The sequence below is a fragment of the Onychomys torridus genome, chromosome 3 (assembly GCF_903995425.1).
Source record: "Onychomys torridus chromosome 3, mOncTor1.1, whole genome shotgun sequence".
NCBI classification, from domain to species: Eukaryota; Metazoa; Chordata; class Mammalia; order Rodentia; family Cricetidae; genus Onychomys; species Onychomys torridus.
The window spans coordinates 21,053,493-21,066,307 of record NC_050445.1 but is presented as its reverse complement, the minus strand read 5'-3'; the positions used below and the strand labels follow the sequence as shown (position 1 = coordinate 21,066,307).

General features: G+C 40.8%; 1 protein-coding gene across 2 annotated transcripts in view; it reads left to right on the top strand.

Annotated features, from left to right (window-relative positions):
• The first annotated feature begins 699 nt into the window (after window positions 1-699).
• The window catches only part of Hpgds (hematopoietic prostaglandin D synthase), a 34,328-nt gene continuing 22,212 nt past the window's right edge, over window positions 700-12,815 (top strand). For both annotated transcript variants that reach the window (XM_036181756.1, XM_036181755.1), the window contains exons 1-2: window positions 700-1,154; window positions 10,735-10,876. In XM_036181756.1, the coding sequence (XP_036037649.1) occupies window positions 10,744-10,876 (133 nt within the window). In that variant the 5' untranslated portion in view covers window positions 700-1,154; window positions 10,735-10,743. The remainder of the gene's footprint in view (window positions 1,155-10,734; window positions 10,877-12,815) is intronic.

Below are 12,815 nucleotides of genomic sequence, written 5' to 3'. Positions count from 1 at the left end.
CTTTATCACAGTGTCCATTAGCCTCACCACAGACAGTTTCATTTAGCTTCTTTTCACGAGTGGGAAAGGAGCTGTACCTATGTCTTCTTAACCTTTTTACAAGTTAATATTAATTTTTATTCTCTTTTATTTACCATTACAGTTTTGTTGTTTCTGTTTTTCCTCAAAGTAAAAGGTGCTCTTTGGAAATGGACCTTACTACCTGGTTGATCAGTTGCCTCTGGGTATGACTTTTCTGGAAAGTGAAACCAGGTTGTCATTACCATGTTTCATGGATAATGTGTAGGCTCCATAATGCACAGGCACATCTTTTATTGAACATTCTCACTGAGCTGTGTTAACATCATCACTGAAATTAAATTTGTGTTGAATTCTAAAGCCGATAGGTATGTGTTAGTAGTAAACACAGGCACTCTTCACAGAGTGTTTGCATCTTGCACATGGGGATTCTTTCAAACAATGGCCCTCTTCCCTGAAGCCAGTGTAAACAGAGCTCAAGCAGCCATGCAAATGCAGTCCCTGTGACAGTGTGGCATGTGCAGAAACACACATTAAGAGCATTCAGTCATCCGATAGAGATGAGTGTCTATGACATGCCCAACAGTCCTGGAGAAACGGGAGACGGCAGAAGAGGGAAGAGCAAGGCACTGAATGCTGCAGACACTACTTTTGTGGCTGTTTCCTCAGAAACCACAGAGGAAGAGCATGCGATGAGGAAAGGGAAAGCGTACTGGAGGTGGGCCCTGGCAAGAAGGCAGAGAACAAAGGACTCTCCAGGGAGACTGGGAACTGAAGAAGGAAGCGAATGTGACTGGACTTGTTCCCGAATTCCCCAGAAGCCTGTGCTGTAAGACTAAGAATAAAGAGCCTGTAGCAATCTGTACACACAAGCACCTGTGACATTCCTCTCTATGCAAATATGTTGGATTTCTTCACAGAAAGCTCATGAAATGAAGGTAAAAGCCACACAGAAGCCTTCACAGGCGGAGCTGTTGGACACGTGCTTTTCATGTGAGAAATGAAGGGAGGCTTTGGGCGGAAGAAGTAGCCTCTTGCTGTCTTGTGACTATCACTTACGCATCATAGAAACCACAGTGCAGACACGAGCCGAGACAGAGACAGGGTACAAGAAAGTGACACCATTGTCTTCATAGGTAAGTGGTGAGAATTCCTCATTTTTTTGGTTTGAATCGTCCCCTGTCTTCCCCACTTGAGACTGTTGTGTGCTCTATCTGCTCCATCTTATAACACCAGCTCACCCGAGCTTGTTTATGTTCATGAGCGTGTAATGACCAAATGACAATCTGTAAGGAGGTTTTTAAAATTCCTAAAATATCATCACAGTTGGAGGAAAAAATACCGTCTTGATCAGATTTATAACTTCTTCAGAACTCTCCTGGGTGATTTTCCTTAGTGTGTAAAGCAATATAAAATTTCATTTATGGTCCTTTTTTTTTTTAAGTTCGGGGGTCTGACTTGCATCACATCCTATCTCTTTACGGCATAGTTTGTTAAAATGAGTCCATGCTCGTCCAAGAATTATCTTCTATCACCATTTGGCTTTAAAAATAGTTTAAGGGAAGAAAAAAGGATAGCCTCATTTCAGAAATTTGAGCTCAAAGCTCCTAAAGAGCAGTTTAGTTATCTATCCCTTGTGCACAGATGTTAATGGAAGACGACAAGCCTCTAAAATAGTAATTAGTTGGTTTTTTTAATTAAAAAAAAAATAGAGATACCAACTTACTGGCTCAAAATTAAACATCCAGTATTTGAAATCGGCAACTTAGTTAGTAAGGCTTCTTCTGCTTCTCTCTTGATCCAAACTTTTCTCTCCAATCTGATAAATTTTCCAGATCCAAACTAAAAATCTCCCCCCAGGCACTATGAAATGAGGGAAGTCGGTGTACTCTCCAACCCCTGTTGTTAGGGGGAAACCGCTGCTGTTTCTGGATGCCAACATTGCAAGAAGTTTGTCTCTTATGGACAGTGGCCCCTCAGTGGCTCTCTGCACCCAGCTTCTGTATTGTAAAATATCAGAGTTTACACAAATGAGGTGCAAACATTGGACCATGTCCACTGCACTGGGTGGCTCAGTGGTGGGGTTAAGACACACCACAAAGGGACTATTGGAATGACCATGGACGCTTTCAGTTGTGTACTCCAGACTCTCATTATTGTAGAATTGCTGGACATGTGTAAAGAACTTGGCAGGAAGCCCTAAGTGTCTCTGAGTTCCAAATGTCTTTTATTGAAATGTGAGAGCTGAGTTAGGTCCTTGTTGCTAAACAAATTCTAAAATTGCCTTTGCAATTGACCATCTGTGGTGGAACCATGGCCAAGACACAGAATTTTGTAAAGACCCCTATGGAGAAGACTATCATGCTGAAGACTGAACCATAGAAGGTGTGAAGGCCAAGATTCGGGATAAGGAAGGCATTCCTCCCAATCAGCAAAGGCTATTGTAACCAGATGGAAGATGGTGGGACTTTTTCTGACTACAGCATTCTTGTGTTGAGACTTCTGGCGGTGTTAAGATATGGAGGAAGTCTCATACCACTCCCAAGAAGAGCAAGCATAAGAGAAAGCAGGTTAAGCTGCTAGTCATGAAGTACTAGAATGTGATAAAATGGCAAGATCAGTCACCCGTGTCTAGAGCTGAATGCTGGGCTGGAGTTTCATGGCCACCACTTAGACAGACATTCCTGTGACAAGTACTATCTCACTGCCTGCTTCAGCAAGCCAGGAGGCTGGTCAGAAAAAGAGAGAGACTGGAAAAAAATACAAAATTATCGATGCTCTGATTTGTAAGTTTTCTATCCTTTAAAACGATTCCAAACGTGTCCTCCCCTTTTTATATGATGAAACCCTTATTAATATGTTTAAAGCAGCAGTTTAATATTAACGTCTTTCTGCCTGGTAGTGGGCTTGGGATTTCTGTTGTCTTTCTGGCATACAGATGAAATATATTAGACTATATTTTATCTGTATTCTTTCAGTCAAAGTAAGACACCCACCTATTCAAGTTTAAATGATTTTACCATAATTCACATTCTATGAATAATCACATTAAAACTACCACTGTGTTGACTGCTTCCATATTTTTCTTACAATCAGCTGAAAATATCAGTATCACATAAAGTAAACATAGCTACAAACCTAATAGAATGGAAGTACACAAGACGGGGTGCTTCTAAAAATTCTATTAACCGTGTGAAATATTGTTTCCTAACAAGTTTAGCAAATGCTAAGAATTTCACCTTACATTGGCTAGAAATCCATGTGAGTTTGTAACTGGAAGCATTACCCAGGACCTCTACTTCTCAGTCATGTGCTCAGGAAATGTGCATGTTATTTTCCAAATATCTTTCTACTCAATCAGGAACTTTACATGGCTTCCCTTGGAGTGTTAAGAAAGTAGATACACTTTTTCTTACTTTCTCTTCTCTTCAGAGAGAAAATGCCATTTTCCCTATGTGAAATACTTAGAGCAGCATGGGATCAGAAAGTTCAGAAATGAAGCCACCAGGAAAAATAAGCCCAACATGATGCCAGAGGTCTCAGGCTCTGTCCAAATCAGGTTCAGTCAAATCACAGCCAAATAACCTGAGCGGCATTTTTGTTTGTTTGGTTTGTTGGGGAAAAGTCTCTCTATGTAATCCTGGCTCTTCTGGAAATTACGTAGATCATGCTGGCTTAGAACTCACGGAGATCTCTCTGCCTCTGCTTACTGAGGGTTGAGATTAAAAAAAATCTGTCTGCCCAGGTATGTAGCTTGATCTGCTTAAGAGGCCCCCTGGCAGTAGGATCAGGATCCATCCCTGGTGTATGAGCTGGCTTTTCCTAACCCACTGCCTATGGTGGGACACCTTGCACAGCCTTGATGCAGGGGAAAGGGCTTGCATCTGCCTCAACTTAATATACCAAGCTTTGCTGACTCCCCATGGGAAGCCTTACCTTTTCAGAGGAGGGAATGGGGGGTGGGTTGTAGGGGAGAAGGCTGGAGGGGGGGAGGAGAGGAGAAAGGGGGATCTGTGATTGGTATATAAAATGAATAAAAAAATTCTTAGTAAAAAATAAAAAATAAAATAAAAGATTATAAGCTTGGCCATGATAAAAATTAATGACATAAAATAAATAAACAAATATCTGTTTGCCTTTGCCTACTGACTGTTGAGGTAGCATTTCCTGTGTGAGGCAACTTAGTCTAATTATATGCTTTTCTTTGGTCTTGCCCCTTTATGTCTCCACTGGAATGTAATGTTCATATATGAGCAGTTTCCTTTTGAGGTGCTCTATCTCTAGACTTGGACAAACACCACATCACCTTATTTACAAGGCATTTTCCACAAGTCCCACTGCCTGCAAGGTGAGGTTCTCCCCAGTTCTTTCACTTTTAGCTACTTTGGTCCTTGACATAGGACCTTGACATTTGAAGTTTACAACCAAATTTACCTACAGATCTGTCTTGACTTTTTAACAAAGACTTTTGGGGTCCAGCCCCTTGATAGCCTTCTCCCAGAGTTCCAGAAGAGATGCTACCAGCAGTGGATTAATATGAAGGATTCTCTAATAAATCTTTGTACACAAAACTCTTTAGTCCATTCACTTTATTTTTCTGAATCAGTTCTCTCTATATATGGCTTCTATTTTTCTCTCTTACTTAGCTTCTTTCTTGCCTGATTTTCTACATTTATCTGCTGTTCCCTCCATGTGCCATCTTAATTCCTTCATTTAGTTCTGGCCCGTCTAGATTCTCGTCCATCTAGTTCTTTACCATCTAGCTCCTCTCCCATCTCCTTCATTCACATCTTATTCTTCCTTATCTTGTTCTTCCCCATCTGGCTCTTCCTCATCTTCCATCTCACTCCTCTAGTTCTCTCTTCTTGTCCTCCAATCTAGTTCTCAAGTCTCTGAGGTTTACAGTTATATACCCATGCAATAGCAAGCAATGCTCTGGCTAAGGCAAGGTCACCAGGCTTGAAATTTCTCAGGGTCAAAAGGAGGGGCAATAAGAGCCACATAAAGAGCAGTCGCTGCCAGCCATCATCTGCAACCCCAAAGGGAAGTGACTAATGGGAATGAATCAACTAAGGGTTAAATTCAGTTGATATCTAAGAAAGGAAAATTTATGTGCTCAAACCATATTCTTAGAAGTGGTTAGGTAATGCGTTAGCAGTCTATCAGTGACAAGTGAAAATAAAACTGCCTTATTTTCCTTTGGTCCCTTTCTGTCCAAGCTATCTCGGCTAACTGCTGATTTCTGGCAGGGTGGGGGAGTGCACTTGGTGGCTGGGCAGCCAGAGTTATAGCTTGATGTACCTGTAAGTAGAAACCCTTTAGTTCTGAGTTAATTGTTAAAGGTAGATCTAAAATTAGAGATAAAACTTTGGATAGGGGAAGGTTAAGCTTAACAAGCACATCTTCAAGGTCCTCTCAAGCAGATAATCTGGATGCTTACGAATGTTCCCAGAGAGTCTGTGAGGGATCTGAGATAAGATATTTCCCTCCATCCTGGGATGGACCTGGCCGGATGCTGCTAATGACGACAATTACAGAAAGGCCTGAAATTAGGGATTTTGACTGTGTCTGTTGGATCACAGTTGGAGAAAACTGTACAAATACTTTAATTGTATAGGGGAAATTGTGCCCAGTGAATGATGGAAAAGCTACAACAGCACATGAGAAACTCATAGCAGGAAACGGCTAATATTCAAAAGCTAATATCATCACCAAGACTCCTTGAGCCTCAGCTTTATCCTCTGGAAGAGTTCTTAACTCTTCCGGGTATAGCTTTGTCATAATCAGCCTAATTCCTACATCATATTTTTTTGTGGCCGGAAACAACTTTGGAATGTAGACAGCAGTCGTCTTTCCTGATCTTCTCACATAATTCACTGCCATCTTATCTTACTAAGTTAACCGGTCTGCTCAGGGTTGGGCGTGTAAAAGCACGGCTGTTGTTGACAACAGAGAAACCGAGTTTCTTTGGGTTTTGTTATGGTTGCTTTTGTTTTATGTTTCTTTTTGTTTTTTGTTTGTTCTGTATTTATTATGCATACAGTATCCTGCCTGCACACCAGAAGAGGGCACCAGATCTCATTACAGAGGGTTGTGAGCCACCATGTGGGTGCTGGGAATTGAACTCAGGACCTCTGGAAGAGGAGTCGGTGCTCTTAACCTCGGAGCCATCTCTCCAGGCCCTGTTTTATGTTTCTTTCTCTCTTTCTGTCTTTCTTTCTCTCTTTCTGTCTTCTTTCTTTCTTCCTCCTCCTCCTCCTCCTCCTCCTCCTCCTCCTCCTCCTTCTTTTTTTTTTTTTGGTGTGGGAGAGGTCACAAGGGTAGGGGGCAGACCTGGAGGACTGGGAAGTGCATATGATTGGGGTGCATTTTATGAAATTCCCCAATAATCAATAAAAATATTAGGTTGGAAAAATTCTAGAATAAAACAGCAAAAAAAAAAAAAAGTAAAAGAAAGAAAAGAAAAGAAACTGAGTCTATTGGTTCACATTCATGTAGAATTTGCTCTAAATTTTCAGATAAGACTCCTCATGGGGTCCAGGAACTTTTTTCCGATTCGGGGTCTGTTAAGGGGTTTTTAATTTTTTTTTCTTCTTCAGAGTTGTGATCATGACAGAATGGTGTAGCTAGAGAGCTTTTCTCCAGGTCCCACTAAGCCCCATCAGTCTGGTAGCCCACTTATAAAATAAACACACAGAGGCTTATATTATTTAAACTGTTTGGCCTACTGGCTCAGGCTTCTCAAAACCTACTTCTTCTATCTTAAATTAACCCATTTCTATTAATCTATACTTTGCCACATGGCTGGTGGCTTACCGGTACCTTACATCTCACTTGTCAAAGTGGTGGATTGCAGGTCTCTCCCCTCTGCCTTCCACTTCCCAGAATTCTCTTCTCTCTTGTTCCGCCTATACTTCCTGCCTGGCTACTGGCCAATCAGTGTTTTATTTACTAACCAATCAGAGGAATGCATTTGCCATACAGAACATCCCACAGAACTTCTTTTTTTCTTTTTTTTCAAAAAGGAAGGTTTTAACTTTCATATAGTAAAATTACAGATAACAAAACAATTATCAAGTGAAAATTGCAATTATAATATCTAGTCTATTTAGCAAAAATAAAGAAGATATCTATCTTATATTTGTGAGTCTAAGGTTTTATATCTAACTTATCTTTTATTATAACCAAGGAAAATTGTAACTATCTAGCTTCAACTACATCAGAATGAACAAGGTGATCACTGACATTTGTGGACATTTGATTTAAAAAAGTTACATATGTAATTTTTAATGCAATGGACATATATGTCTCACATGTATATAATGTATAGAAGGAGAAATAAATTTTTTTGTGATGTAGAAACTGATATATGATAACCAAATTTGTTATATATGATAAAAAGCTCTTCAATGCAAAATTACAACTAGGAATACCAGTTTCACAGTGAGGGATACTTTGCTTTTTTGATATTTAAAATAAATACATCAAGGAATTATAACAAATTTGTTTTCATTTTCTATTAAAAATTGCAATTTCATACTGTATATTCTAAAGGATCTTTATTACTTTACATTTTTAATTATTTTTTTTTTGTGTGTGTGTGTGTGTGTGTATGTGTACATAATGTGTGTGTGCCACGGTGCATACATGGAAGTCAGAACTGGTCATTATGGAGTCAGTTCCCTCCTTTCACATTTATGAATGTTCTGGAAATAGAACTCAGGTGAGCAGGCTTAGAAGGCAAGTAAGCTTACTGGCTCGGGGGGTGGGGGGGGTGGGGGGGAATTATCTCTCTCTCCATCTTGTTTTTGAGGCAGGGTCTCTCTTGTTATTTCTGCCACTATGTAGCATTCACTAAACTTTAGGCCCATTCTCCTGTCTCTGCCTGCACCTGCCACTGCAGTGCTGGAACTAGGATTACAGACATGAGCTGCCACATCTGACTTTTTTACATGGGTTCCATGTATTAAACTCAGGTCATCAGGTCTACACAGCACATGCATTTACCCACTGAGCCTTTTCTCCAGACCAGAAAATAAACCATTTTAATTCACCACTTTTATTATTTTAGAACACAGTTCTTTATTGATTCTTTATTGTGCACCCCAATTCTGAACACCTCCCAGTCCCTCTATATCCACCCCTCACCCCTGAAGCCTCCCCTTCAATAGAACCCCCCAAAAAAGGGTAATTCAAAACAAAACAAAAAGAAAACAAAAAACTACCTGACTTCTCCATCTTTCCAAAACCTCTTCATTCATCCTTGTGGCATTGGAAGCTGCACTGTGTGATGCAGTATACTCTTTTGTCCAATCAGCCCTACCCACAAAATTCTGATTGTTTTGGTTCAAGGCCTCTGGCACACCATCATCACTGGACCCTCACTTGTAATTCACCACTAAATGAACAGTTTTCATGTACCTGCTACAATTACTGCATCAGAATGTAGTAGCCAATGATTATTCTTGTCTACAATATGAGAGATTAAGGTAATTATTAATACTAGTAACAGTTTAGTATTAGACTTAGAATTTTATCTATATAATTCTTATTAACCAAATCTATGTCAATACCTATATTTTTTAAGTTTATTTCTTTTTCATTTTATAATTTAATTTAATTTTACATATCAGCCACAGAGTCCCCTGTCCTCCCTCCTCCCACCCCCCACCCCGCCCTCCTCCCAGCCCACCCCCATTCCCATCTCCTCCAGGGCAAGGACTCCCCTCGGGATTCAGCTCAGCCTGGTAGATTCAGTACAGGCAGGTCCAGTCCCCTCCTTCCAGGCTGAGCAAAGTGTCCCTGCATAGGCCCCAGGTTCCAAACAGCCCGTTCATGCACTAAGGACAGGTCCTGGTCCCACTGCCTGGGGGCCTCCCAAGCAGTTCAAGCTAATCAACTGTCTCACTTATCCAGAGGGCAATACCTATATTTTTAAGTAGACTTTGAAATTCAGGGAACCTCTATAAACTAGCCCAAAGACACAGAATAACTGAGTAGAAGTCTATTTCAAGTGAAAACATGTCAGTTGCTCAGTCATTATATCATCATCATTGTTTGTTGAATGTAAGTCACTAAAATTTTTTGAGTTTCCTGTAGTCTCACTTTGAGTGTTTACAAGATGGCACAACCATCCCCTAGAGGATGTGAAAAGTCATGGAGCCAGCACAGCTGCTTGAGAAAGTTCCAGCAAAGCTAAATAAGCCACATGCTACAATCGTTGACGTGATGCCCTTCACTCTCAGTTTGCATCTCTGTGTGTTACACTCTTGGGGGCTATTAGCATGATGATTTATCTATGTCTTTTCTGAGAAAATTGTTTCTGTATACCCGTGAAGAAGTCCTGAACATACTACCCCCTGCTTTCAGGGACTTAACCTTAGTTGACTCTACTTAGGGGTCTTCTCTGTGCCTTGGAGGTTGTTATCTGCCCCTATGCAAACTCGAGAAGAAAATAGAACCCTACGAATTCAGAGGAGGCTGAGGAGGTTCAGCAGAACAGAAGAACTGGCAGCAGATTAGAGCACAGAACTCCTTTACAGTACACTTCCAATTTCATAGAAACATACCCTACAAGATGGAAGCCCACATACACATTAAGCCTCTAAAAAGAATTCAGCAGTAAGAGAATGACTAGGATATAACAGCATGTACAGGTGGCATAAGAAGACATAGAAGAATATAAGACGCGTAAGGTATTAGGATTTGACATTCCTAAAAAGATTGATTTATATCAGGTTGCTGTGATGTTACCTAACTTAGAAACAAAAGAATTCTTTTATTTAATAAATTCTTATAAGATTATAAATACGCCGAGCAGTGGTGGTGCACACCTTTAACCCCAGCACTCAGGAGGCAGAGCCAGGCAGATCTCTCTGTGTTCAAGGCCAGTCTGGGCTACATGGGCTACAGAGTGAGTTCCAGGACAGGCACCAAAGCTACACAGAGAAACCCTGTCTCAAACACACACACACACACACACACACACACACACACACACACACACACACAAAAAGAATTGAATAGTAGCTACAACAGTCCCCAAGCCTGAGAACTTCCTTAGGCTTAGTTTAATTTGCAAGTAATATGACTGACCAACAAAAGTTAATGATATACTGTCCAAAGCATGGTGATTCACCTGGACTGACTCAGATTATCGCCTAAAACATTTTGAAACCACAAACTGCTGCCAGCCTAAGAACAAGCTGCTATATTAAGCTTGCTTAAGATGAAGTGATCTGTAGAATTCTAGGAATGGGCATATGGGGCTGATAATAAAGTCTATTTTATCTGGACTTAATCTATAACCCTGGGCATACTAGAGAATTATGCCCAGGACAAAATGATGAGATCTGTATCTCTTGAGAAATCATGAGTGTCATTAAAATCTGTATAAATAAAGAAATTTTCTGATTGCTAGTCAGTCAGATTTGCGAAGTTTTCCCATCTATGTGTTCAACTCAACCTTTCTCTCACCTGATCCTTACATGCTGTCTGGAACCAGTTCACTGTTGGGGCTGGCCCCCAGCCACCAGGAATCAATGATTTCAAGCTTTGTTGGGAAGAACAGTTTCAAGGGAAGAGGGAGAGGGAGAACGGATGAAAGAGAGTAACCGGCAGAAAATCACTAAAATTCATTATAAATACACACATGTATAAAACTGTCAGAGGATTAAAAATTGAAAAAAATGCTACCTCCCTTTTATCTCTTTCCAGAGTTGCACCATGCCAAACTACAAACTGATTTATTTTAATATGAGGGGGAGAGCAGAAATTATTCGTTATATATTTGCTTATTTGGACATAAAGTATGAAGATCACAGAATAGAACAAGCTGACTGGCCCAAAATCAAACCAAGTAAGTAGCATAAATCATGCAGATTATGCAGGGAGAATGTATTTCAGGGGTTTTCATCCTTCCTCCAGGAAATGCAAGCCTGATCCTACAGACCTTCACACTGAGAAACAGCAGTTCAGGTAAACTAAAGAGATGCATACTGTTCTCTGGGCTTGCTCTGTTTTTATCTTCTTTCTCAATATATAACTCAGAACTATAGAAACATCGGGGCCACTGACCTCAGTTTGAATATCACCTCTGCCGAGAATAGGTCCTGCTAATTTACATAAGCTTCCCCCAGGATAATTTACCTAAGATTCCCCCGACATCGGTTCCTTGTTTATAAAATGAGACCTTAGTTACCAGCCAAGGCTCAGGGTTGAGTGCTTGCAGCCAGGTGAGCATGTCACATTTTCAGTCCCGTGTTCCCTTGCAGGCTCTGCATGACACCTCTTGTTTACACCTGGGCTTCCGATGAAGCCATCGGTTCATAGCCATTTTATTTGGAACTCTGTCTTGCTCACAGCACTTCAGGGCCTTGAACAGCACGTGGTGTACTCACTGGGTCAGAAATCAAAGTTGTGCTTCCCCCCCACCCCCCCCCCCGGGTGAAAGATGTTGAATTTGTACTCACCCATGGATGTACAGAGACTTGGTCCCAGTCCCCGTGTGAGGTACATGACTTACCATCTACACTTCGTTTTTTGTCTTCTTACCAAAATAATTGTGTGCCCAAACCTAAAATATTGTTTGGGAGGTTGTAGCACCTCATGTCCATTGAAACGATGGTGGTCCATTGATTCAGAAAGGTCTCAAAGATAACATCAAGTGAAAATGGGACTTTGTATAATAATATCACATGTTATTTGTTTAGTATTATTTATGTGAGTTTTCCATAGCTGTGACAAAAATGGAGGAGGGACGCAGAGAAGGAAGGGTGTATTCAGAGGTTTCAGTGTAGTCTGCCCACTGCTCAAGGCCTCAGGAAAGAAACATTACAGTTGGAAGGTTGTGGTGGAGCAGAGCTGCTCATTATGTGAGAGCTGGGAGCAGGGAGAAAAAATGGGGAGGTTACAACTGAGATGGAAAGCAAGTCCCCAGCAGCCCACTTCCCCCAGCAAGGCCCTACCTCCCACATGTCCAAGTCCCCAGCAGCCCACTTCCCCCAGCAAGGCCCTATCTCCCACATGTCCTCCTCATGGCGTGCATCCAAAACTCGAATTTGTCAGTTCACTGGATCAGAGACTCACAACCTGAAGTCTGCAGAAAGACCCGCATAGATAGGTGTTGAGTGCTAATACAGGCATCTCTCAATCTAATCAAGTTAACTTGACTAGGTTAACTAACACAATATGGAAAACTAGTTAGAATACTACAATCACTGTAACTACCTGGTAGAAATATTCTCGTTTAAGTTTTATGAATTTTTCGTAATAAAAAGTATATTGCTTTCTCGGGGCTGGAGAGATGGCTCAGAGGTTAAGAACACTGACTGCTCTTCCAGAGGTCCTGAGTTCAATTCCCAGTACCCACATGGTGGCTCACAACCATCTGCAATGAGATCTGGCACCCTCTTCTGTATACATAATAAATAAATAAATCTTTGAAAAAGAAAGTATATTGCTTTCTCACCAAAGTGAAATGTTCAAGAAAGAGTAGAAGTTATTAATATAGCGTTAATGTTATCTGCTGTGACTGTTTTCTGTTTGTACAAAATGCTTCCATCTTTTGTTATAATTCACAATGTTCTTCATCAAAATAAGACTAGGATAAAACTTCCTTAGCTCATGTATAAGTCAAACTCTATAATTGTTGGAATATGTTGTGATCTATTTGGAGACTATAAAATTAATGAAGCTTGAAAACACCGGTTTTTATAAAAGTCAAGTATGTGGGTGAAGAGATGGCCGACGACTGGTCAAGGGGAGTTGCTGGGCTTGCAGGACTGAGGTTCAGTTTC